The 25,764-nt window shown below is 42.9% G+C and overlaps 1 protein-coding gene and 2 long non-coding RNA genes across 12 annotated transcripts in view; 2 read left to right on the top strand and 1 right to left on the bottom strand.

Moving 5' to 3' along the window:
* Positions 1 to 25,764, bottom strand: part of iqsec1b (IQ motif and Sec7 domain ArfGEF 1b) — a 133,435-nt gene that overhangs the window by 13,914 nt on the left and 93,757 nt on the right. For 7 of the 10 annotated variants that reach the window (XM_088994510.1, XM_088994430.1, XM_088994440.1 and 4 more), the window contains 7 exons: positions 7,302 to 7,581; positions 5,948 to 7,209; positions 5,614 to 5,775; positions 4,446 to 4,568; positions 2,332 to 2,498; positions 1,900 to 2,039; positions 1,038 to 1,067 (listed from right to left, as the gene is read on the bottom strand). In XM_088994510.1, coding sequence (XP_088850636.1) covers positions 1,038 to 1,067; positions 1,900 to 2,039; positions 2,332 to 2,498; positions 4,446 to 4,568; positions 5,614 to 5,775; positions 5,948 to 7,209; positions 7,302 to 7,581 — 2,164 coding nt within the window. Of the gene's footprint in view, positions 1 to 1,037; positions 1,068 to 1,899; positions 2,040 to 2,331; positions 2,499 to 4,445; positions 4,569 to 5,613; positions 5,776 to 5,947; positions 7,210 to 7,301; positions 7,582 to 7,948; positions 8,062 to 14,552; positions 14,922 to 25,764 lie in introns of those variants that run through there. The other 3 variants (XM_088994501.1, XM_088994493.1, XM_088994466.1) reach the window with 3 other exon arrangements.
* Positions 3,010 to 4,547, top strand: LOC148902989 (uncharacterized). The gene is made up of 3 exons (XR_016114716.1): positions 3,010 to 3,435; positions 4,172 to 4,297; positions 4,420 to 4,547. It is a non-coding gene; the product is annotated as an uncharacterized LOC148902989 (long non-coding RNA).
* On the top strand, positions 8,063 to 24,525 carry LOC148902988 (uncharacterized). The gene is made up of 3 exons (XR_016114715.1): positions 8,063 to 8,314; positions 22,976 to 23,126; positions 23,203 to 24,525. It is a non-coding gene; the product is annotated as an uncharacterized LOC148902988 (long non-coding RNA).

Genomic DNA, 25,764 nt, shown 5'->3' with positions numbered 1-25,764 from the left:
TATTTTGGACAGCTGCCCTCATTTCAAGCTTATATAACTCCAGACCCATATATTTTAAGAATTAATTATTTTTTTCTGATGAAAGAACAGAGTCTAAGATTTCTTTCGATGCATTGAATGTTTATGGAGTCCGAAAACTAAATATTCTGTGGGTTCTGGAATTTGAGTGACAATGACAAAAATCCTGGCAATGGAGTGGACACATGTTTGTACATGTCTGGCAGTGAATGAGTTAAGGAGTTCTCACAATTCCCAACAATTTTGCAAAGTGGGAAACGGGATGATTCAATACTTTTTTTCCTTAAAATCTCTCCGAGCATTACATTTTTCAAATGATCACTCCTACAACACAGCTTGCATCTCGTAACTGCCGAGCTATTTTTAGAGCAGTCCCACAGGCTACTATAATGCGGGGCTTGGAGAGCATTATGTTGATGATGTCCGTCGTTCTAGATCGGTAAACGACGACAACCGGACATCTTTGCATCGTACAAGCTTTGCGTGGACAGTATATGCACTGTTTAAATTTTAACGTCTATGTTCTATTTAATTTGACATACAGTGGAATTAATGTTCCATTTATAGTCAAACGCATAACAGTTGGATAGATATTCCCTCTTCCCCTGTGACTGCGGGACGACAACAACATTTTGAAGAAATTAATGAATTATCAGGATTTCTCGGGATGTTAGCGCCAAAATCTCAGGAATATTCAAATGTGAAATTATGATTTTAAAAAAATTCAACATGAGACTGTCCTAAAAAAATCACATTCTCTTCCAGCCATGTTGTCACTTCAGCCTTTTTTAATCCATTCAGGCTGTGGTGATTGGTAAAAAAAACCAAAATAATTTATTTTTAGTGTCTATTGTTTACAGTACAATTTTGTAATAAAAATATTAATAATATTATTGCGTGCAGACATGGCATGGCCAAGAAATCACAATTGATCGCAAAAACAACCCTTTAATGGAGCAGAGACAGTGTGTGATCCCCTCTTTAGTGTGACCAGTGTAGATTTTGTTTGGGCAACTTACACATCCCAGGCCATGATGAAGTGATCCAATCTAAAAGAAAAAAAATGTTAATAGCATCAGAACATAATCTCCTTATAGTATGCTCATTTCTACAACTTGCTGGCTTGAAACCGTATGCATCGAGAGAAACCTGTGCTTTTTGTATCCAGAATTTGCAGCAAGACACAAAGGAGTGTGTGAAAATGGTGGACCCAAAACAAAAAGACCACCCATAACGGTACTCAGCATGTGGTATTTGATGATTATCATATTATTCATATTCATAACAATTCCAAAACAGATTTGTATGCTAGCGTGCTCCTGGGACGATCCTGCCACTAAGCGCGATGAGTGATTAGTTTCAGCTCATCTAGTTGTTGCTGCTGCTGGAGCTGATTTGATCCCACTGGAAACCAAATGCTTCGTAAAAGAGCTCTCCCAGAGGCTGCGTTATTTATTCACACTGTTGCATGCCAATGACAACCGTGGTCTGCGTCATCATTTGGAAACGCAACCTAGGGGCAGGAACGTTGATCGTTAATACACCAAAATGAAATGACAACTGGCTGGTGAGTCACTTCAATACGCCACTCGTGGCAGTGGAGCCGTTTAAAAGTGTTCTCGCCTCGAGGTACGGATGAGAACATGCATGAGTTTTAATTGGACAAAAACAGATGGTGATATCTCTGAAGGGCTTTGACTGTGAAGGTACCCCGGTTGCGTCTTTATTTACCTACTCTGATCCAAAAAAAATGTACTTCAATTTGAGGAGAAATTTAGATAAACCATAAACGCAAAGTAATTCTATAAAATTGCCTTGCTGATCTGAAGCCCGACCTATGTTTTTGTTTCTTGAACTGACAGCCTTGACTTTGCTACTCACTGGTTTCTTCCCAACAATGAGCTTCTCAACCTTCTGGACCTGTGACACGTGGTCTTCATTGGTCTTGAGTTCTCGCTTTCGGATCCTCTCATAGATTCCAACCAGGGTTTCCCTGGGTATATCCTCCCCATCATCCACGCCTGTCACAGAAAAGAACCACAGTTGTACAGTCACTGACAGGAGGAATTAGGAATGAAATGCGATAAATGATCCTTAGTGACTTAAGCAACTAAAATGTTTATTTGGAAAAACTTAACCGTGCATGGAGTGACTAGCACAATGAATTTGCTAGACCTTTCAAACTCAGGTCCCTCAAGCATCATAGCAAATATAAGGAGCACCTTATACGCAGGGTCATCTTTTGAAGAAAATTAAGGGATTTTGGGTGCGCCTTATTCACCAGAAAATACAGTACCTGTGCTTTTCTTTTACCTCTTAAATTCTTTATGAAATCCTCCAGCTTCATCTTCCTCTCAGGTTTGACATTGGGGCTGTACATATCTGTGTTGAGGAGGATGATGGCGAAGGCCAGGATGAAAATCGTATCCGGGTTCCGAAACTGCCGCACCACCGTCGGGTTGCAGATGCAGTAACGTTGGCTGGAGGGACAACATGACATGGTCCGGGATTACTTCATGTCGAGGGAAATGATGCAAATTGTGAGGAAATATTGTGAGGAAATGTTGCTTAAAGGATAACCAACATCACTTTTTTGTTTCTTAACTGACATCAGAAAAACGTTTTATAGCATCTAAAATACCCAAAACACGCAGCATGATATTTTTAGTCAAATGCAAAACACCAATAAAAATGACTTAAAGTGTCCAAAATCAACAAAATGAACCCGGAAGTGGCCAGTTTCAGAAGGTCCCGCCCCGTTGTTCGTGATGTCACCCCAAGACAAGCCTTGCTGGAGAATCAAAACAATGGCTTCAGATTCGGAGAATATGCTTTCTGGTTACTCATCCAGTTATGAATATGATTCAAATATTTCTGAAGAAGAAAGCATACATGTTTGCAATTGATTAAAGAATTTATTCCGTGTCATTTTGAGGCATCAGGGGTGGGAAATGCCGCACACAAAAAGGCAGAAAATGGCGACAAAGCCCGCACAGGCTGATTAATTCCTTACATGGAGCTTTGTCGCCCTCTTCTGACTCTTTTTGGTCCTACACGAAGTTTTCAGACCAAAGTACAGCAAAATGCATTGACGTGATGGAAGGACTGCTATAATGTGTCCTTTTTTCGGTCAGGGGCGTTCCTTCAGTGACGTAGGGTGAGGACACGTCACCAACTCAAAAACAAGACTTCCGGAATATTCAGCGCAAGTCTTAAAACGTAAAATATAGCTATATGCGGTGGAATCTTTGTAAAATACGCTCAGCAGAAGTCATTTGAAGACATTTTACAAATTATGGACACAACTAGTCCGGAGACGTCGGTTGTCCTTTAAGGGGAATAGGAAGAATGTGCCACCAATCGTTCCTTGTTTGCATAAAAAAGTATTTATTTATCGTTCCAGAGGAGGAACAACAGGTGACAATGAATCCATTGGATTTTCTTAATTTGAAGATATGCAGCAATTGCACAGCTGATTAACTCATTCACTGCCAGACAATGTGCTAAAATGTGTCCACTCCAGTGCCAGGTTTTTGTCATTTTCACTCAAACTGCAGCACCCACAGAATATGAAGTTTTAGGACTATATAAACATTCAATACAGCGTTATAAACCTTAGACTCTCTTATTTCATCAGAAAAAAAGAGTTAATTCCTAAGTTATATAGGTCTGGAGTTAGATGAGCTTGAAATGGGGGTGGCTGTACAAAATACTATACAATACACATTGATTTATATCGCGCTTTAACAACAGCTGAAGCTGTAACAAAGCGCTAAAATGTAAATAGGGGGAATGCTGACCCCTTGTGGAAAAGAAAAACCATTGCTAGAGGCCATAGTGAGAACTTTATCGGCACCCAAGCATGAAAAAGCAAAACCTGAACAAATTCGGGAATGGCGCTCCACGTCACACTTTTCAATTCCCGAATAAATTCGGGAATGGCAGCGAATGAGTTAAACTGTGCTCAACCAATACTGTGTAATATATGGTCATTTGTGTAAAAAAAAGCAGATTTGAGAAAGCATAGTTTGTTAAAAAGCATTCACTTGAAATGGCAGCTGTGCCAGAATGACAGCTTCAAAGTCCCTAATGTCTGATAAACTGCTTTTGAAAAGTCATTCAACAGCTTTGGTTTCCTCCCATATTCCAATAGCAAGAATGGCAGTTTCAAAGACCACTGAAAATAGGCCGTTGGTGCAAGGCCGTCGGCGCAGTTTGGGGTGCCCCACACCTCTTACTCAAAGACCGCTAGGAAGGCTCCAGCACGCATGTGATCCTTGTGAGTATAAGCCGATCAGAAAATGGATGGATGGATTTGTATTATGCACAGGATTTTAGTGCAGGTCAACACAAAGCTCATCCACAGTGTGAAGAGGATATATTTGTCATCAAAATGTGCAGATGCAAAATGCTGTGCCATCGTGTACCTGAAGGCTTCAATGAGTCGTTCCACCTTCTGGGCTTCTCCCTGGACACGAATATGGTTCTGAAACTTCCTGAGGGCTTCATCCAGCTCCATGCTCTGGAAGTCCATTTCATCTACCACACAGCTACACAGCACACAAACAGAGAGATAGAGGGCAAAATAGACAAGATTATGCAGACCACAAAGCAAAATAACATATTACAACAGTCTCGCATAACTATCACTCGGATTGCGTTATTTTGTGCAAAACAACGCCATGTTTGTAAAAGAGAAGGTCACATGAGCATGACTGTTGGTCTTTACTTAGTTACTGAAATCATATGATTTCTGAGACCGCCAGTTGAACTGAAAAATAGTCCAATTTTTGATCTTGAAAATATTTATTACGCTTTTATATTTACTGTATTGGGCAGCAAAGTAGTAGAGTGCAGTGCACCCATATTGGACGGACACTCTTGCGTGATTCATTGAAGATCCTTGACTGTCGATAGATATCAGCTAGTGTCGTTGATTGGTGATAGCGGATGACGCGGCTTGGAATTGAAATGAATTTACGTAGGACAGTAGAAGTGAGACAATCTCTTTTCGTCAGTGGATGCTATAACTTCATGTTTGCTTTCAACATTTAGCTTGTAGCAGACGTGGTCTACTGGTGAAAAGGACGCTTTGATTCTCTCCTTTGTTATCTAGAACTGCTTTATACAACAAAGATGGTGCACAGAGTGCTTAAGATTGAACGACTGCCTGTGTCTTTTGTGTTGTTTCACATTATTTGTTATTTTGTTTTTGACTTCAAGATGGCGAAGCTCCTGTATTTTGTTTTTGCTGCTGAGGAATGTAAATGTCTCCATTGTGAGACAAATAAAGGCTAATCTAATCTAATCTAATCTAATCTAATCTAATCTAATCTAATCTAATCTAATCTAATCGAATTATCTGTCGATAGATATCAGGTAGTGTCGTTGATTGGTGATCAGTCCTGGACAGGCAATTGGAATAACGAAGGTGGACACAATTTTTCATCAGGACCACACACTCCCTCAAGATTTTGAACCAAAATGCCATTTTAAAAACGGGCAAAATATGTGCATATGTCTGTTATTTATTGAACCAATGTACATCATGGCATTGCATCCCTGGTGTGATGTAGATATAAGTGTCATACTCACTCCAAAACATCCCTGTTGAACTGTTTCTGTCTATTTCCGAGGAACTCGCCGATCATCTGCCTGCTCAGGCCTTTCCTTTGCAGCAAGAAATGAGCCACACCAACCGGTGTGTCAGGGATGAAGCCCCTCTCGGTCAAGTATTGGATGCCCTTCTCTGGCTTCCTGATAAGAGGAAAATATATTAATACTTGAAATCCATTCCCAAATATAGTGTGCAGGTGTTCAAATGAAAGAAACGTGCCGCTTGCAATATATGGTGTCACTATGATACAATTTCCATTTCCGACGTAAATCCAAACGCTTCTCTTAGAAAGTAATTGTGACTAATTCTTACTTGTTGAAGAGATTCAAGCCGATGCGGTAATGTCTCTTGCGAATCACATCGTTGCTGAAGATGGGCGAATCCCAGCTGTTACGAGTCTCTTTGTGGTAGGTCTGCTTGCTGAGCGTCTGCTCTCGCAGGCTGTCCCTCGACGAGGATTCAGAGCTACAGTTGATCGTGTCATTGGAGTTGGATGTGCTGTTGATGCTGTCGTTGTCCCCATCCGAAAAGTCAGACTCGGACTTGCTCTGACGATTGGCTGAGCCATTGATAGCTAGGTGACTCTCGAGCTGCCGGTGGCGGTGACGGAGAGGTGCGTCGTCATCGCGTGACGGCGCTCGCGGCGGAGGTCCGTGGGAAATATGTTTGGGGCTCGCCTGGGATGATGTGACAATGTGGCCGTGCGCCTCGTACACCGGCGGCCTTTTGACCGAGCCCCGTTCGGAGCGATCGCTTAACTCGGCGGAGCTGTCGCTAGGAGGTTCTATCGTCAACAAAGGAAGGTGGTCCATTCTCAGACGCTGCTCTTGGCACTCCAGAGAAGGAGTGCTGCGGCAGCTCGTGTCCGTGTCACGACCCTCATCTTTCGGGTCGATAGGCCAGTAATCCTGGGAGGAGTTAACTGACCGCAAGCGCAAGTCTGATTCTGTGCCGGGGGCCTGCTCTCCCGCCCTCGACAGAGCAATGGGAGGTGACATGTCGTCCTCGTCAATGAACAGAGTAACGTCGCTATAGGATGCCATCGAGTCATCGCGAATGTGTCCAGCTGCCCTGCAGTGGGACTTGACCTGATAGGGAACCTCCCTCTCCACCTCAGGATCCAGACCTTCATCCCCCTGAAGGCTGCGGCAGTTCAGCGCGTCATCTATCGACTCGGCCAGGGATTTGACCTGCCTGGAAAAGGCGTCCTCCAGTTCTGTGATGGCATCTGTCAGATCACCCTGTGGCGGCGGATGAGATGCCATATTGGCCTGCTGGTGGACCTGTATATCCCCACATTCTGACTGCAACATGGACAGCGGGGCACCGTCCTCTGTCATGGACACCTGCCTCCCTTCAAAGTAGGAGCTGTGCACTTTCTCTGCACCCTCAAATGACAACTGCATCCTCATGTTGGAGAGAACAATGCGTCTGGACATGCGGTTCTCAGACATAGAGCTCCTGAGACGTTCAAAATTCTTGTTCATCTGATACTGGCGGAAGGCGGTTTGGATTGTGCGAGCCGCGTGCCGCGTTATGAATCGCCCGCCATATTTGCGCTCCAGCATCTCCACCTGAAGAGGAGACAGAACATAGTGAATTTGGGTTTTTCTTGATCTTATGTGTCTTTGGAATGCATGGTCCACAAAGTTCATATGACCAATACCTGCTTATCCTGAAGGTCGGCGGAGAGCTCATAGCTCTCCGAGAGCGAGCGAGAGCGCTTGATGGCCTCTTCCTCCGCCTGCTTGCGAAGGATGGACTGTGAGTGCTGGAGCTTAGGCCGACGGGGTCTCTGAGGGCCAGGCTGGACCCCGTGGCTATAGAGGGAGCTTTCAAAACGATCAGGACTGATGGCTGACCCGTGAGTCACCGGACTTGGCCCAAATCCCGCTCCTGGATCTAGAGAAGGGCCAGTCTCACTGGACCGTCCATCCCCTTCCACACTGTAACAAAAAAAAAGGGATGGGGAAACTTTACTCCACAACATTCACACAACTGTCATGTTTAACGGGTGAAAATAGCTGAATAATGCAAGTGTTATGCCATAAAAGACAGTATGGCGTGCAACTCCCTTCAAATTCTCGTGGACAAATAATGACAGAGTATACAATTCTAATTTTGAATTTTGGGAGACGTTAGAGACAGGTACGTCTCAACATTGTTTTTAATTATATGTCATAGAAATAAGACAATGGCCTTGCATCATTGTTACAGAAACAATCAAACTAAAAACAAATTGAAAGACAGCCGACGAGCTCACTGGATGCGGTAGGCGTTAAAGTGAAGAAAAAAAAATCAGTGGTTACTCACTCACTCTTACACTCAGCTGAATCACAAGGCAGCTGTTTATTTCGAAAAGATATTCTATTTTCTATAAAATGCCAACTCTTCCTCCACATCTTGTCTACCATTCTTTCAGCAGAGTCAGGTCCAGAGTACACAGATTGCTCCAGGAAACTTCCCTTTATGTCAGCTCAGGGGGCCAATCAGTGAGCGGAGGGAGTTGCACGATGTTTGCCGGAGCAACGTCACACAGCTGAGGCACTTGTCTCAAAGTCCACTTTTATATACAACGACAGAGCAAATACGACTTCTGCAGGCAGCTACAATGTGTCTTGAGCGGGCACACGTTGGCATTTCTTCCGCTGCGGGCTACAGAGCGGCCCCTGTTCATTGGTAAGCAAATGCATTTGAGCTGTGACTCGACACACCCGCACAGCGTACACAACCACTTCCTTTATGCGTCAGCCTGACTTCAACATGGCACCATAACAACTTGCTGTCAAAAGAAACCTATTCAGGGACAAAAAAAAAATGAACTCTGCTGCGAAACTGAGCGAGGCACATCAATTTACAAAATGTTCGCGTTATCTGTGAGTAAACACGAGTTGAAAGGCCAAAATGTCTCACCCATTGGGCAAAGTGGAATGCTCAATTTTAACAGTATACAACTAAAACAATAACTCACTGATTTAAGTAGAAACTATGAAAAAAGTGACTCAAAACCATTTTATCTAATTCACTGCCAGACATGTGCAAAAATGTGTCCACTCCAGTGCCAGGGTTTTTGTCTATTGTCACTCGAATTTCAGGACCCACAGAATATTGAGTTTTAGGACTACATAAACATTCAATGCAGCGTAACAAACTGAAGACACTCTTCTTCCATCAGAATAAAAGAGTTATTTCATAAATTATATGGGTCTGGAGTTATATGAGCTTTAAATGAAGGCAGCTGTCCAAAATACAACGCAATATATACACATTAGTTTATATAGCGTTTTAACAACAGCTGAAGCTGGAACAAAGTGCTAACATGGAAAAAAGAAATGTTGCCCCCTTGAGGAAGGGAAAAACACTGCCAGAGGTCTGGCCAGCGCTTAATCGGCACCCAAGAAAGAAAAAAACAAAATTCGGGAATGGCGCTCTACATCATATTTTCAATTCCTCAATACATTTGTGAATGGCAGTGAATGAGTTAAAATAGCAACAGTTAAATAGTATTTGCATAAGTTTGATCACTATTGTTTCTATTAGGGAGTATTAAATCAACATTGGAACACACAGAATACTCATCACCCTGATGGAAACCTGACCCGGTGTGTATAGAATACATAAGAATTTATCCTTGTATTCATTCAATGACAATTGGCTGAGCGGCCAACACCTATTTTCAGATCTCAAACAACAGGAAAAGTGTGGAAAGTAATCAAACGCATGGCCAGCAGCAAAAGAAGTGACAAATACATATGATCAACCCAAACTACATTTGTAGTGTATGCACAAAGCTGGTCGTCTGAGGTTATTTTGAAAAATTTGAAGTGCTTTGCAGAGCAATCTCTGTGGGAGCTGGTGGCTTATGTTAATCATTTTCAAAAATAGGACAATAAAGATTGAGAACATTGAAAAGTGTGAGTTCATTAGGTGTGTTTTTTGTGGCTAAGAAACATATTTCCTTCAGTTTTGTGTTGGGGGTGCTGGGGTGGGGTAAAGCACAGTCTATGAAGTCAGTAGCTTAGAGTAGTGAAAAGTGGAGGAAAAAAAGGGAACTGCTTGCAGCATGCCGGAAGGCTGCACTGGAGTAAAATGAATGTTGAGAGAGAAAGAGGGTGGGAATTTACAGTAAAGGAGCCGGATAATAATCCAGAGTCTCCATTTTTGCTCTATACTTTGGAAAACTCTTGAAACACATAAATCAACATTAAAATATTAAAGAAATATGAAGTCTCCGTCCAGCATAGAGGGGAAAAAGACATCCACACAGTGCCGTGCGATTCTCTGATGGCTTTTATCCAGCGGGTGCTCCAGCGCCAATGTCGGCATGGATAAGCAGCTCAGCTGGCAGTGATTTGCAGCAACTGGATTGAGGGATCGAGGAGGGCAGTTTTAAACCTCCCCTTGCCCCCCCCTCCAAAAAAAAAAAAAAAAAAAACTTGCACATCCCTCAGCCTATTCCCGAGTTGGGCCATTGGGAGAAACATTCCTCCATCCCGGAAACACAGTCACATCTATAGGAGGTCTGGGAATAGAGGAAGGTTAATGAAGAGCAGACTGCCGTGGGATGCTGCCGCTCAAATGAAGAAGCAGTGGGTTGAATCAGCTGAACTTCCTTCTCTTGACTAAATATGTTTTAATATGCAATCTGATCAAATGTTGATTGGTATTCATAAACAGCAGTAATTGTAGTCTGGAAAATGTCCCCTATCAGTTTTATTTCCCCCCTCCCTCACAATTTAAAGAGTCAAGAAAATAGTGTAAATAGCTAAACATTATGATTTCCAGATAGTCAAATGGCATGCGGGCGTCAGTCTGGGTTGCTAAGGAAGTGCATCATGCTTTCCTGGAGGGGGCACAAATTGACTCAGGTTAAAAGTAGACTGAGTAATAACCCAAAAGCAGCAGACAGTATTCCAGTGTAATCCAGTCCCGCTGGCTTCCTCATCGGTCTGTTCACCCAAGACATTTTTCCATGATATTTGGCAACACCTCAATATCACAGCTCTCGTTGCACACGCACAGACGACATGTGTTTCAAAGACAACAAAAGCAGATGTTCTCGCTCTGCACAGGGCTCATAAATACAGATGTATGCAGCAACCCTCACAAGTAAACATGAAGGGGAATGCATTTGTCAGGTAGAAGGTAGTAGGACCACACAGGAACATCATAGGTGCTGGAGCTGTGGTCGTGTGGTAGCCAAATGGCCAACCAACGGTTCAACGGTTGGTGTTCATGGAATTTTTCGATCCCAAATGCTCTAAAACGAGCAGGTTGCCGTTTGGCACGGCTGCAAACCGGGATGCTGCACCATCCAACAGCCTGCCAGTCGCTCAGTGGGCGCTTGTTACAAAGTTGACAAGTGCATCATAAAACATTTGGGTTCAAAAGCTGTGGGCTTTGCATTCTCCACAAATCACAAACTGTCTTCCAGCCTCCCCGGCTTGTATGTGTCTGTGTGGGACTGTCCCCCACATCAAAAGGCTTTGAAGTACTGTTTCATCTTATTGTAAACTGTACAACTGTAAAATCGATACATACGAGCTTGGTTTTAATAAGTGCAATGGACTTGACTCGGGGCATGAGCAGATGTTTAACATGAAAGGACAAACGCCATGTTTCAAACCATATGACCACGACTTTTCCCGACCAATCTGCTGTAATTAAAATAGAAAGGCTTCGACATTGGCCTACTATATGTCCATATGTTTCCTGTAATTACCAGAGGTACCAACACTGACTGGAATGTCAAACGTTGAATATCCCAAAGGCAGAAAAATATAGCTTGGCTTACAAACTTAATTGCTTCCCAGAAAGTGTGTGTAAGGCGAAAAGTGTGTATTTCAAACATTAATTTCCCATGGGAAACCATTAAAATGAGAATAATCTTCTCCCAGGTCCCTATAAAACATAATTTTCAACTAAATAAGCCTTAAAACTACACACAATATACCTTATTTTATGTAAAATAAATGTGCTATGGTATTGTACATAAATAAATAAACTGTACGGTATAATAAAGTCGTTTTATTTACCTTTGTGATGGTCATTGATGGCTTGATGGAATGGATAGCTTTTTGCATAAAGTGTCTCAAGGAGCTCTGGGTTGTACATCTTAGAAGTTGTGATATTGCAACAGCAACAGATGCAGGCAGACACACTAGTAACTTCATTAATAGCTGGTTCCCTTGCTTGTATGTTCTCTTCAAATTGTACAGATGGCTGGTGCTGGCTATTTGGGATATTTTAACCTTGCAGTCTACACTCCGCCTTTGAACTATCAATAAAGTTACAAGTCCAAATTTCACTGTTTTCAATCCATTTCCTCACCATTTCATGTTTGGTTTTTTCACTTTTGTTTTTTTGTTTCAAGCTCTGTCGTTTTCCTTTCGTGTGTGTGTGTTTCTGTTTCTGGAACCCCTCCCCCCGCTCACTGCTGCGTGTGTCTCCTCCCTCCTCTACCACGTATCTTAACCAATCATGTGCGGCTTTAACCGAAGACTGGGGGTGGGGAGTAGAGAAAAAATAATCAGGCTACCATTTTAGGAGATCCATGAACCGGCTCGTTCGTGAACGACACATCACTCATTGTGGCGCTCCGTGTGTTTCCCGAAAAATAGTTCATATGCCAAGATTATATTCTCGCGTATTTAACGTTCGTAAATCAAAAAGTTTGTTCGCTAAAGCGTTCGTAAACCGGGGAATCACTGTATTCCAAATCCGACCACGTATTGTGTTAACCTCGTCTTTTTCCAAAACACATATCAAAGCTTCTTCCTTGTTCAATCAAAAATGATATTTTTGAATATTTCATATACCAATTTAATAGGTAAAATGGCCCAGCCTATGGTATAACGTTTATTCACAACGTAAGGCACAGGTGTCAAAGTCAAGGCCCGCGGGCCAAATCCGGCCCGCCACATCATTTTTTTCGGCCCGCGAAAGCAAATCAAACTTGTTAAATTCCATGATGATTGCTAAAATCTGAGCCAAAATGTCATATTTTTGTATGTCAACCACAATAAAAGTCATTATTCTTGACTTCAGATTTGAAAACGAGGTATTCATTAATTTGCTGTGTGCTCTATATGTAATATTTGAAGGGATTTAAACATTCTAATGGGTTCCCCAAATTCATAACGGCCCTCGAGAGGAAACCATAACTACAATGTGGCCCGCGGCAAAATATGACTTAAGGCAACAAGACCCTTGGCAAGTGGGTCTCCTCGGCAACACTTCGGCACCAGTAGTGCAAAAAACTTGATGGTAAAAGTCAGGCTTTAAATATAAAAGCACACCAAACAATCAAAGATAGTATTCCACAGAGAAGTGCTCTTAATTTGGAAGTAACTGGCACACTATGTACATAGAACACATATCTTGTTAAACTTTACTCGTTCATCAACTCGTACACATGAAAATAAATGTTTCGCCTGTGTGAAAGATTGCTTAAATTTGGCCAATTTAGTTGATGACCTTTTTACCCCACTCTCCCCACTCCTTTCTGCATTGATTTTAATCCAGATGCAAATCTCCTTTGAGGCTATGTTCTCATCCCAGTTCCTCTAAACTACACCACCGCAACAGTCCAACAACATTGTCATTCATTCTACGCTCAATAGAATAGTGATATTGCAAATACGCTGCATGTAGAGGTACTAAAAAGCACGCACCGATAATCTCCTTCAATGAATGCCCTGGTCAAATATGCTGCAAACGGAACACCAGGCAAAACCAACTTGGAATTATTTTTTTTAAGGGTGAATTAAAGGCGGTTTACATGCTAAGCTAAATGTTGCAGCTATGGAGACAACCCTCCAGACTCAGCCATCCAGCTACAAAGTTTGTAAGTAGATGTTCAAGTGATGAAGAAATACAGCTCGGTGGACAATGAGGTGCTGATGGTAAAGTCTAGGTAGTTTCTCACCCAGGGCAATTCAGTTTTGAAAAACACGAGACTGCACATCCGGATGGCGTGCTTTTTCCAATGACACATGACAGAAAGTCACAAATAAGTGTTTTTCAACCTTCATGAATAAAGGAGAATAAGTTCGCTCAAGAAAAACTTGCAAATAGCTACATTTGAGAATGCCGAACCATGAATATTTGCAGAGATCTTCTGGGCCGGTCGACGGAATCTCCAACTGGCGGATGATGGTTTTGAGTTTGGGGTACTTCAATGCTGCTTGAAACAAAACCACAGTGACAAACTGTGACAGAGTGTGCAAACTGGGCTGTGCTTACAGGAGTAAAAGTCATCGCAAATCAATATGGCTCCCTTGTATATTTCCAGACCTCATTCTGTCTGAATTAAGGCGGCCCTCCTCCTCCTCTCTGCTGTCATGTCTCGACACAAAACACGACAACAGCCAACGAGTCAATACCATTGTCTTCCAGTAAGACCAACCACCCTCTTGTGTGTACTCAACAACTTCCCTTGAGGATCCGGTTTTTCTGTAATAGTTTTTAAAATATTGTTTTTATAAAGGGAGCAGAGACCGGGAAGCGGGAGGGCCGCAACACATCACAGGAATGCCCTTCAAAACGGGGGCAGGAGAGTGAGGGGTACCTCTGTACAAAATATCACTGATAGTTGGTACAGTGGGAAGTAATACATTTTGATGACATTAAGTGACTCAGAGAGAACATTTCAAGTGCACTGCAACTCTATTTCAACAGAAGCTGTAGACTGCTAAACTATGATGCGGATTGTGGGCAACTAAGTGCAGGACACCACACACAAGGCGTCTCTCTGCTGTTTAATAAATAGACCTTTATGGGTGAGCTCAACCTCATCCATTGACAAAACATTCATGCATTTACCACATAGCCCACCCCACACCGACCCCCACGGACACATACACAAACAGACCCAAAACAAACACGCTCTCATTTGTAAGTCTCCTGTGACTCTTACCAGCCATTCAGCTCCAGCTCCAGGAGGGACTGAGTCTTCTCGGAGTTGCACTGCAAACACCACATGCTGACCACCAACTAGCAAGACACGGCAGCCGACATTAGTGGTTCCTCCCTAGCTTCCAGTGTACTTTATGGATGCCTAGAAACACTCTCAAATTGACAAAAACCTCTCCAAAGCGTCATCTGTGATTGTTGGTTGCATCCTCACACGCCGTCAGTCCCATCACTTGGTCTGGCAAAATGCTCTCAGTTGAAGGTAGGCGGACATGCTAAGTGCTAAGTGACAGGCTGTAATCATATCTGACAGACAAGTGGAGCGTTTTTGGTTAGCGCTTTCTTCCACTGTGTTCTAGTTGTGCCGGGCTGCAAAGAGTGTGAGGGGGGCGGAGGCTTGGACACAGGGGAGTGTGGGTTTTTGCCAGACCCCAAGCACTCTGGAAGAGGGCGGGCTGTGTGGTGAGAGGGGTGGGGGTAGGACGGTTAGTGTAGCTGGGTAGAACCAGAAAGAAGAGGATGGAAAAAAAACATTGTGAAACACTCATCCTGCTGTCAAGGGACACAAAAATGACCCAGAGGCAAAGGATGTAAGAAAATCACATTGTTCCGGAGTGTTATCAGCAAATCGAAAAAAGACAGACAAGAGTTGGAGCTAGGACAGTGATTTCAGAACAAATGAGTGGAGTACATAAACAGGAAAGGAATAGTTTGAAGAGAGGCTGCCACAAATGTTCTGTTAGCTGATCTTTCAGTGAGTTAAGACTGAAGACAGCACTTCTATTAATGGATCCTCACAAGACCATGGAGTGACGTGAACTAAAAAAAATGTCATTGTTTTACCTCCTGACCAATTTCCTAGATGTTATTAACCACCAACAAGCTCCCAGTTCCATTTCAGACCAGCGTCACGCTTGCAGTTGACCCTTCAACTGAGTCTGTTTTGCAGACAGGGTTGAAGACTAATAAGCCCTCTGAGAGAAGGGGGGGATATTTTCTGTCTCATCACAAATGACACAGGACACTGGAAGGAGAGGTTTATCGTAAAAGTTCATACCGACAGATGCCGGTGTTCTTTCATTAGAGGCAACCAGGCAGACAGAGACGGTTCGTCAAAGGAGTCACAATTATGAAGAATGACCATGGGCATGACTGGTCGACTGATCTATTTCGGTTTGGAATCCCGGCCGTGCTCACGGGTGCCTTCAGCTGCTAATGCTCGAGCTTCGGAGAGTCAACTTACAGATTCTACTTGTAATACGGCCACTGGCGCAACAAAAATCTCTTTCCTCCTGAGTAATGGGAAACAAAACAGACCGATAGGGAACAAAATAGATTTAAGATGACGGTTTGTTAGAAGGAGTTATGTCATGATTTTTCCGATATGTATGTGATGATAGCTGTGTTGGTGCGAGTGTTGCAATCCTAAAAGACTAGCGGGATCAGAGAAGCAGCAACGTTTGTGTGGAAAGGAGATCAGAACTATCAGAGCCTCATTTGGACATTTAGAAGCCGTGAGAGTATTACAAGTGTTTCATTAGCAAAATTGTATTTGGAGAGCTCAGCTAAAATGGTCCAATTTGAAAAATCCAAGGTAAAAGTGCTGTATTCTATTGGCAATGACAAATCTAGGATCCAATCCAGTGGAATCCTGTGGCTGCCTCGAGATCTCTTGTGTTACGATCCCATCTCGTCATCAGTCTGGTGACGGCCCACTCCATCTCATGGGCTCAGCCCGCATGCTTCTCCGCTGTAGAATGATGTCATTGAAAATTCCAAGCAGAGGCCCTCTCGCTGCTCATAAAACACCATTTCTTCAACTCAATACATATGGTCGTTCTGCTTTTCTGCTCCTACTCCATCACGCTCCACAAGTTCTGAAGTCCTCCGTTCTTTTCCGAGTCGGACGCATGACACATTGCACAAAGTCAAAGAGGTACAATGGGGTCAGTGAGACACAAACAGATGTCACGCTATCAAGAGAAAGAAAGACAAAAGAGTTTTCCCATGCACTGCAAAGATTTACAAAAGACAGACAGGACAAAAGGAGAGCAAATGAAATGACAGAGGAAACTGATTGCTTCCTGGAAACTTGGGTCACAAGATTTTGCTAAGTCGTCGCAGTATATGTTGACATCATACACCGTTTAACATCATGTGTAAGAAATGAAAAATAGAAAGGAAAACTAAACCCTTGCCTGGTCTGGAAACAATTAGAACAGACTGATGTCATAGTTTGGTACAAAAGCATATACAGACGACTTTGTCTAGAAGGGAGCGCCGAGGGGGCAATATGATTCTTTTGCTTAAGAACAAATCATTTATTTGCCCAAAAAGCATCTGGTAGGAAATATGGTTTTTAGTCTAGCCCTAAAAAAAGATGTAATTAAATGATGTGTCACCTCTGCCTCGCAAGTTTTGTCAGCAAAGCTTGTGTGGATTCGCTGGCTGAAGTACTGTTCAAACAAAGATGTGATGTGGCTTTGAACACAGGTCGGGTGCAGTCTAAGAGCTTGCGACTTTTTGAGTTCTTCACTTTTTTTCCATGCACTCCTTTCATGATGCGTAAATCACTTTGTTACAGCTCCAGCTGTCATGAAAGTGCAATATTAATCAAGATGTATTGCTTTATAGTGCATTGACATTACACCAGTATCATATCAGCCTACCAGCAAGATTGATGAAACGTCATCGGAATTCCACGCTTGACTTTTATGCATGTTCATTTGAAGATTGAGCAAGTTTGTTCTGGTTTCCTCTCACATTCCAAACACATATGCCCGTCACGTTGGGTGAAGGCATGGAACTGCTTGGAGGACATGGACAGTATTCAGACATCCGCTGACCTGTCTTATCTGGATCTTCTTGGTTGTGCACACAGCGAACAAAGCAGAGTTTCACCATTACAACCAAGCCACTTTTGTGTTCTTGTTCTCGCAATCCAGTAAACTTGTTTTTTACGGGAACCCTGGCAAAGCTCTACACTTGATTGCATGCATATGTGATCTGCCTCACTCAATAAAAGACATATGGAGGTCATGTATGGTGTACTGTTACCATTATTAGGTGCCGGAACCGTTTGTACTTTTGTGACAATTTCCTCTTAGTTTGCTTGCTCGCCAGGCAGCAAATGACTCTTATGCTTACTGGCCAAAGCTCGGCCGCCGGCACAGAAATACACATCAGCACAATTGTCTGATCTAAAAATATGCCCATGTGAAGTGACTCAATGTGGTAAACACTGTGAGTGACATTAACAACGCAGTGATGAGAAAGCCTTCATGGGAATAAACGGCTGACGTCAATTTTATCAAATCAGCATGTTATTGTCTTGTCTTTATGGTCGCAATACAAGCATCTCTTGTGGTTTTGCTCAGAGAGGCTGTGTCTGTAAATGTGATAAATACCACAGCGGGTATAAATAACTGAGGCGGGTATAAGAGCTAGGCCCTGCCACTGCTAGCAGACAAAACAGACCATGGGAAGCAGGCGTTGGGGGGCCTTCAGGAGTAACAGTGCCACTCGTTGGTCAGAAAGTGACACGACAAGCAACTCTGAAGGCACACAATAGGTCCAGGGGAGGAAGAAATGTGCAATGATGTCATTTGGGAGCACTGTGGTCAGCCGTGTTTATAATAGCTGTGGGCAGGGAGGGTGGCTGTGTTATTCAAAGAGGCAGGATGTAAAGTGACAAGCTGGCTTCAGCTGGGGAGATGGAATTGGTCAAAGTGCGGGCCGGGGTGTGTCTATTTCAGGGCAGTGAGAGCATCACCCCTGTTTCACTTTGAGACACTATCATGCATATTTTAGAAGATTCTCTGTTCCATCAGGCCTGATTCAAATGATCATGATTGTTATCGATGCTCCTGAAAAGCGTGCTGAAAGCAGATCATTTGAATCTGGTGCGTTAGAGAAGGGAGAAATCCAAAACATGCAGGATAGCGGCCCCCGAGGACATGATATGACGTGATATAGAACATGTGGCACAGTAATGATTCAGTCAAGACCACTATTAAAAACAAAAGAAAAAAAAAAGTCGGCCATTTGTAGCCAATTTATTCGGACGTGCGGCTGTTCTAGAATTTTACATTCAAGCTGAGCAGCGCAGTATTAACAAAATAAGCACCAATCAATGCAAGTTTGTTGACATTGTTCAGCAAAGAAAAGTCAAGGGAGCTGATTGATGTGCATTGTAGTATGCGCAGAAAGTGGGCGATAGTTGAAATGAGACACCCTCGGTCATAGTTGCCAATGAAGATAACTAGGGATCAACTGATCCTCTTAAATGTGTGTCGGAGGAGGGGGGAAGTGGGTCATCGGCCCAGGAAAGAATCAGCTGATTGAGCAGCACGTGCAAGCTGAAAGTGCAGGCCCCTGATGGGCCGGGAATTCCAGTACAGCAGGGGTCGGGACCTATGGCTCGCGAGCCATATATAGCTCTTTTGATGGTTGCATATGGCTCGCCGATAAAATTAAATACATATTCTCGCTTTTTCGCCATTCATTTCCTCTTGGGGCTGCAGTTGGCGGAAAGCACAATTTTGATTGGATGATACTGGCCGTCATGTTGAAACAGGGAAACGCCCCTTTCAATGAGCCCAACGAGTAAAAAAAAAATGACGAGTACACTGCAGCTTGAATGCACCGGAGGATTCGCGATTCTAATTTACCATTAAACAATAACGTCGATGAAACAGCCGAATGTCAGTGAGATTTTAACATGCCCCATGTTAACGTTAGCATCAATATACTTCTGCGAGAAGTATATTGCACATAGCAAGTATGGAAGCTAATGAGCCGTGTGCAGGCTAGCTAGCAGTAACTTCGCCTGTGGACCCGGCTAGTTGACTTTATTCCTATCGTTTGGCTGGATTTTTACCAATGAGGAACGGAAAACCATTCATGTGAGTACTGTCACAAAGTTATTTTAAATAATACATTCTTCCATTTTGTTGAAAAGTGGCCGCGCGTGCGTGCGTGTTTTCGTGCGTGTGTGTGCGCTCTCACTGAAAAACATTTCTAAATATTTTACTTTTATGGCTCTCTTAGTCAAAAAGGTTCCCGACCCCTGCACTACAGTAACACTTTTGAGTTTTTAAAAATCATTGCAAACCTCTGTTCGTGTTTTGTGCCTTTGAGCAAAGCAAAGTCTGGTCAAACCAATGCCACAACACACCATGAATGAAGATACCACATCACAGTCTGTAGACTTTAGCATCGACTCATGGATCCCCATTTAAACACACTTAACATAGCATGGAGGAACCACGACTCTTAGTTTTCTCACGATTTTAAAAGGAGTTGGTTTCGGTTACAGCACTCGGGCTGTGGCACCGAGCTCAAAAAGCGGTATGGGGGTGCAGTTTGAATTTGTCATCCTACAAGGCAGGAATTACTCAGTCTTTTTGGCCTGAGGCCAGTGGGTAGCAGGTTGAACGATTACTACTTATCAAAAATATGCAAATATGTTGCGAGAAACCGGATCACTTTGACATCATTGCCTTTGATAAATACAGCGCCCCCTCTCCTGGCAAATTGGCGTTTTCATATTTATGTTTGTTAAAGTAATTATAAGTGCCTTGCATGCTGGGTCCGAGAGGACAGTAATTTCATCTGTGCTGTATGTCATGCATACTAGCATATTTGACAATAAAGCTGACTTTGACTTTGACTTGACTTTGAGAAGCCCCCATTTTGCCTGTGTCACGGCACTTTGACCCAAAATCTCAATCATTTTCTGACATCTTTACACATGTGCAGTCAATGGCAATACAAGGTACAGGAAGTCTGCGCATCACATGTTGCTGCTGTGAATTGGGAATCTCTCCATTGTGAGACTAATAAATGTTTTCTGATTCTGATATTTACTGACATTCTGTTTGGGAACAAGGCATGCTGGCACTCACCAAGTACAAACCCAACCCAATCGATCCCCCCCTCTCTAAAAAAAAAAAAATCAATGAATGAATTTCAATCAAAATTGCAAATCAGTCTTTTTCTGTTGAAATATTTAGCCAGAATATCCGCATTGTCCAGAACCAGCAGAACAAATACAGCTAAAGGATAGTAATACACACAATGATGGAAAGATTTAAATATCCTTCCTCAGTTCTTCTAAAATCGCCATCTGCTCCCCAAAACTAATAGCTCCGTGGTAGCAAACCAACCAACTGATCCCTCCCCAAATGACGATCAAGCCAATGTGGCTTGTCAGCAGAATCCCAGTCATAAATAAACATACTATATCTCCAGTGTGTAGAAATGACATCTTTTGTGCGAGAGAGTGTGTGACCGCTCGTCAATGAAATCAATCAAGGCATGAAGCTAAGTGACATCAATGAGCAAATGACAATGTCTGAAAGGCGTATAAGGAGAACAATGAATTGCGGTTCCGCTCCAGTTGCATTCATTGGCGGCTGCAACGGGAATCAGATAAACGGCAGATGACGTGAAATGTCTTGTTGCCGCCCGTTCAGTGCGAATCCCTCACAAGAGTTCATGAGCAGCCAAGTATGAATAAGCATTGAGCGATGACTGTAGCACAAATGCAAGACATGCATATGATATGAACACAGAATGTTTTAGATGAATTTATCATTGAGCGGAGGCACAGTCGCTGTCGAGACATAATAATTCTGCTGGGACATTGCACCAGTAATTTCCCAGACGAGTGACAGTATAGATGCTCTCAACTGTTCCTTCAGTTTTTCTTAATTGGTTTTCCCTGGCAACGCCACCAGTGCTTTTGTGGCATCAGAAGCCCATAAGACAACATCTGAAGAACCTCCAGGCTCGGTTGTCCACACTGGCAGAAATTATCGTTTGTGTTGGCGCAACAAATAAAGCCACATCTTTCTCACGGTGGCACCAACACGTCTTTTCAGTCCTTGATCAAGTGGAACACGTGCACCGGGGGAGAAAGTACGGCTGACACAGGAGAATGGAAAACATGTCAGATTTACTAGATGGACCGAAGGCACAAATGGCTGTCATCACTCTTGGCCTGTCGCTGCGTGATTCGGGCATCACAAAGAGACTTTGCTTTCAGCTTCTGCTCCTCTAAAAATGAGAGCACACCATGAATTCAATCCTAATAACCCCATTAAGATGACAAGAATGAAATCGGCCAGTATAAAAAAGAGCCTCTGATTTGAAGGGATTTGACATAAATTGAAAAGGTTGTAAATTATCAGCACGATTGTCACCAAGTCCCATATTGAAGAACCTGAAGTAATTCGTTGCTGTTTAATCTGTGTGGAAAAACTATGTGGCAGTGAAAGGGATGGGAACACATAAGTCAAAGCCAGTTGCGAAAGGCGGCCTACAGTTTTACCACTAATGCAGCTGTTTCAGTCAACTAGACAAAGTGTTACTATTAAAAGAGCACAGGAAAAAAAAGGGCGGCCCGGTAGTCGAGTGGTTAGCACATCGGCTTCACAGTGCAGAGGTCGCCGGTTCGCGTCCCGGTCCGGCCTCCCTGTGTGGAGTTTGCATGTTCTCCCCGGACCCGCGTGGGTTTTCTCCGGGTCCTCCGGTTTCCTCCCACACTCCAAAAACATGCATGGCAGGCAGATTGACCACTCCAAATTGTCCCTAGGTGTGAGTGTGAGAGTGACTGTTGTATGTCTTTGTGTGCCCTGCGATTGGCTGGCAACCAATTCAGGGTGTCCCCTGCCTCGTGCCCGAAGACAGCTGAGATAGGCTCCAGCAAACCCCGCGACCCTAATGAGGAATAAGCGGTATGGAAAATGAGATGAGATGAGAGGAAAAAAAATGAAAGATTGATATTAGGTTAGGATAGATAATACTTTTAGTTTATATATAGTTTATAGTATTTAATTATAGGGAGATTGGTGAAGTCTATACAATACATATTTATTTCTATAGCGCTTTAACAACAGCTGAAGCTGTAACAAAGCGTTTAACATGGACAACTATCATATACAGGAAATGAAGCAGTAACAAAGATAGTAGAACAACACCAGGGAGTAAAACTAAGATAAGTCTGAATCATGCTGAATCAAATGTCAAAGAGTACTAATGAGACTAAATCTCTATTCCCAGAAAAGAAATCCAATGTTCCAAAATGTATAGTTGGTTAAATACCCCCCCCCCCCCCCTAAAAAATACAAACAAAAAACTGACATATTTGTGTCTGATAGCTGGCATACCAATGACGAACCAAACTAAAATCCACCTTAAAAATAGTCTTATGTGAGATGCATTAGCACATGAGCAATATTCAGGATTCATAAACGTTGGACATACTTTCCCATATTTGTAAGTACTACAAAATGTTGGAAGACAAGTCTTTGAATGACCTCTATGACCTTCGAAGTGTTGTTAGGAACCTAAAATGTGATTGAAATAAAACATTAGATCCCATCGGTGGCAAAGACCCAATCCCCAATGTACCAATCTCTGCAGAGTTTGAATGAGGAGACTGTGCAACCATGTCCACCCAGTCTTGCTCAGGTGCACCTCCGCAGCTAAGGAAGTGAACCAATGGTGACAGACTAAATCATCCAAAGTGAAGGGCAGAGTAAGGAATGGGAAGAGGAAAGAAATGCCCTTCGGGGTAAGAGTTCTTTTCATTTCTTGGAGAGCAAAAATCAAAAAGATTAGGCACTAATCCTATCCACCTTCCTGAACAGGAACAAAGCAGGAAGAGGAGGAGCTCCTCCTTCTGCACTGGTCACGAGTTGAGTGCTGAGAAATGATTCCAGTCAGAGGAGATATCCTGAGTATGCAAGTTCCATTCATTCCACATTTCCACAAGCGCTAAATGGTGAGAGTCAGCAACTCTTAGAATTCTACATATGCAATCAGGACGGATGTGAGGGTGAACTCGACAGAACAGTGGAGGACTCCTTTTGTGAATATGAGCCCGTTGATGAGGAAGGTCAAACGCTTTCTTCTCTATTTCATCAGCTACTGTCAGACATTTAATGACTACGTCAGAAATTTCCTGCATCTTACTTGGGGCAAGCTCAGAAAAAAAGTTCTCCACCTTGTAGTTGCACGTGAGCTGAAAGGGTCCAACATTCTGCTTGCTTCGGCAACACTTTCTGCCCTACCCACTCTCGAGGACTTGCGCACTGCAAGAACCCAAACTAGGGTGTGGAAAATCCTACTGGACCCTCTGCACCCTGCCCACTACCTTTTCCAGCTACTCCCCTCAGGCAGGCGCTACCGATCCATGCGCACCAAATCCAGCAGACATTTAAACAGCTTCTTTCCCCAAGCCATTAACTCTTTGAACAGTAGTCCAAATGGAACTGTACAGTGCCTCTTTGCAATTTTTTGATGATGATACTAGTTCGACTGGAAACAAATTCCCTGTGTGTTCTACACTTGGCAATAAAGATGATTCTGATTCTGAACATTGACTGGACCTGAAGTCCTGGGCTGTGCCATCGATCTGTAGAACCTTCAGTTCGTGATTAGAGCATCCATCATCACTCTCAGGCTCCGGCTGTTCCTCGGGGAATGTGCTTATTGTATTAGAACTGAATTTTTAACGTCAATTGCAACAAAGATGAACAATTTATTAGCTGTGTAAGGAGAGAGTTTGTTAACGTCAGATGGAACATGGATCAGATGTGGAAGTATATGACAGGATGTTTCTTCCATTCTAGCCAATTCTCAAATTCTAGCATGCAGGACATGGGCCATAGTCTGTCATTGAAACACACCAGGTATCAGTCAAAAGGTTTTCGCACATATGGGTGTCCATAACAGGGACAAAACCTTTCATTGTCTTCAATAACTGCTTGGATTCTAACTATGTTTGAGTCGAGAATCCTGCACTTGCGAATTCATGTGCCTACATTTCCCCATTGTGGGACGATTAAAGGCTTTCTGATTCTGATTCTAAAACACGTTGGCTTGGTCAGAACAATTCACACATGTGGCCATTCTAAATCGTTACTGGAAGCAATCCTCGATATGTTTCTATCACGTCGGTTGTCTGACTTTTTCACCAGTAAAATAGACCAGTACTCATACTGTACATCGATGAGAAGGTTTCTTCAGCCGTCATCTGTACAAAAGTGAAGGTTTCGGACGTTTCGCCTCCTATCCAAGAGGCTTCGTCAGCGAACTAAAGTCTTTAGACTTTAGTTCGCTGTCTTTAGACTTTAGTTCGCTGACGAAGCCTCTTGGATAGGAGGCGAAACGTCCGAAATCTTCACTTTTGTACAGATGACGGCTGAAGAAACCTTCTCATCGATGGACCACTCCTGTACGACTGAGAGCTTACACAGACGTCATACTGTACATGTTGTGTCAGCGGGCTCACACGGAACATAGTGAGTCAGCAATTTATTTACATCTTCCTGGCAGAATGAGCTATTTGTCCTACCAGAATGTGTTCATGAGATCGTACAGAGAAATCCGTCTTTGCATTTAACGAAAGAACCAATTCAGTATTTATTTCACGGAGTTCTGAATCTCCAAAACTCAACATACTGCGTTTTAAGACTGAGATTTGGCGCAAGCCCCAAATCGTCCGCATGTTGAAATCGCTAAAGTACAAATGAACAGAGTTGAATGTCATGTCAACACAAAAAATGAAAGAGATGAGCCAAAGGGGAGGGCATGCATGCATGCATGCATGCATGCAGTACAGTAACTCTCACGCTTTTTACTTCTAATTGGCTCTAATGACTGCCTCGCTGGGCCCTGCATTCAAGTCTAATCAGAGCAGGTTGGACCAAGATTTTAATAAACAATTCCCGCAAATGGATCTGTGGTCATGATATAACAGTTTTCACTGTAAATATGTCATCAGGAACAATTAGCAGGAATGTGCCGGAGAAAAGTAGGACTGGGGATAAAAATCTGTTGATAGGAGTTCAGTGATAATGCTTCAAATAAACTGTTTCAAAGCCCAAGTCGCAGCCAAATTTTGCATTCAATTATAGTTGCTTTCCAAATTAAGTCAATGATTTACAAAACTGATGCCAAACTTCGACTCAAAAAAAAAACAAAAAAAAAAACAAACGAGCCTTGCAATATATCATGTTGCATATTATTTTTCATGAAGTCATAGAAGTCCAAGATGGCGTCTGAGGAGGTATACTTGCTTTTGTTGTTGTTTTTGTGTTGTCTTTGTGTTTTCTTTTGTCACTTTGTGCTGTTGTGTGTCATGTGGAACGGATACAGATTGTTTTTCAACATTTTGGCCACGACATTCATCAAGGAGACTGTGCTGA

The sequence above is a fragment of the Hippocampus bargibanti genome, linkage group LG01 (genome assembly GCF_051943395.1).
Source record: "Hippocampus bargibanti isolate YZ-2025 linkage group LG01, ASM5194339v1, whole genome shotgun sequence".
Classification (NCBI taxonomy): Eukaryota; Metazoa; Chordata; class Actinopteri; order Syngnathiformes; family Syngnathidae; genus Hippocampus; species Hippocampus bargibanti.
This window is presented reverse-complemented; position numbering and strand designations above follow the sequence as displayed.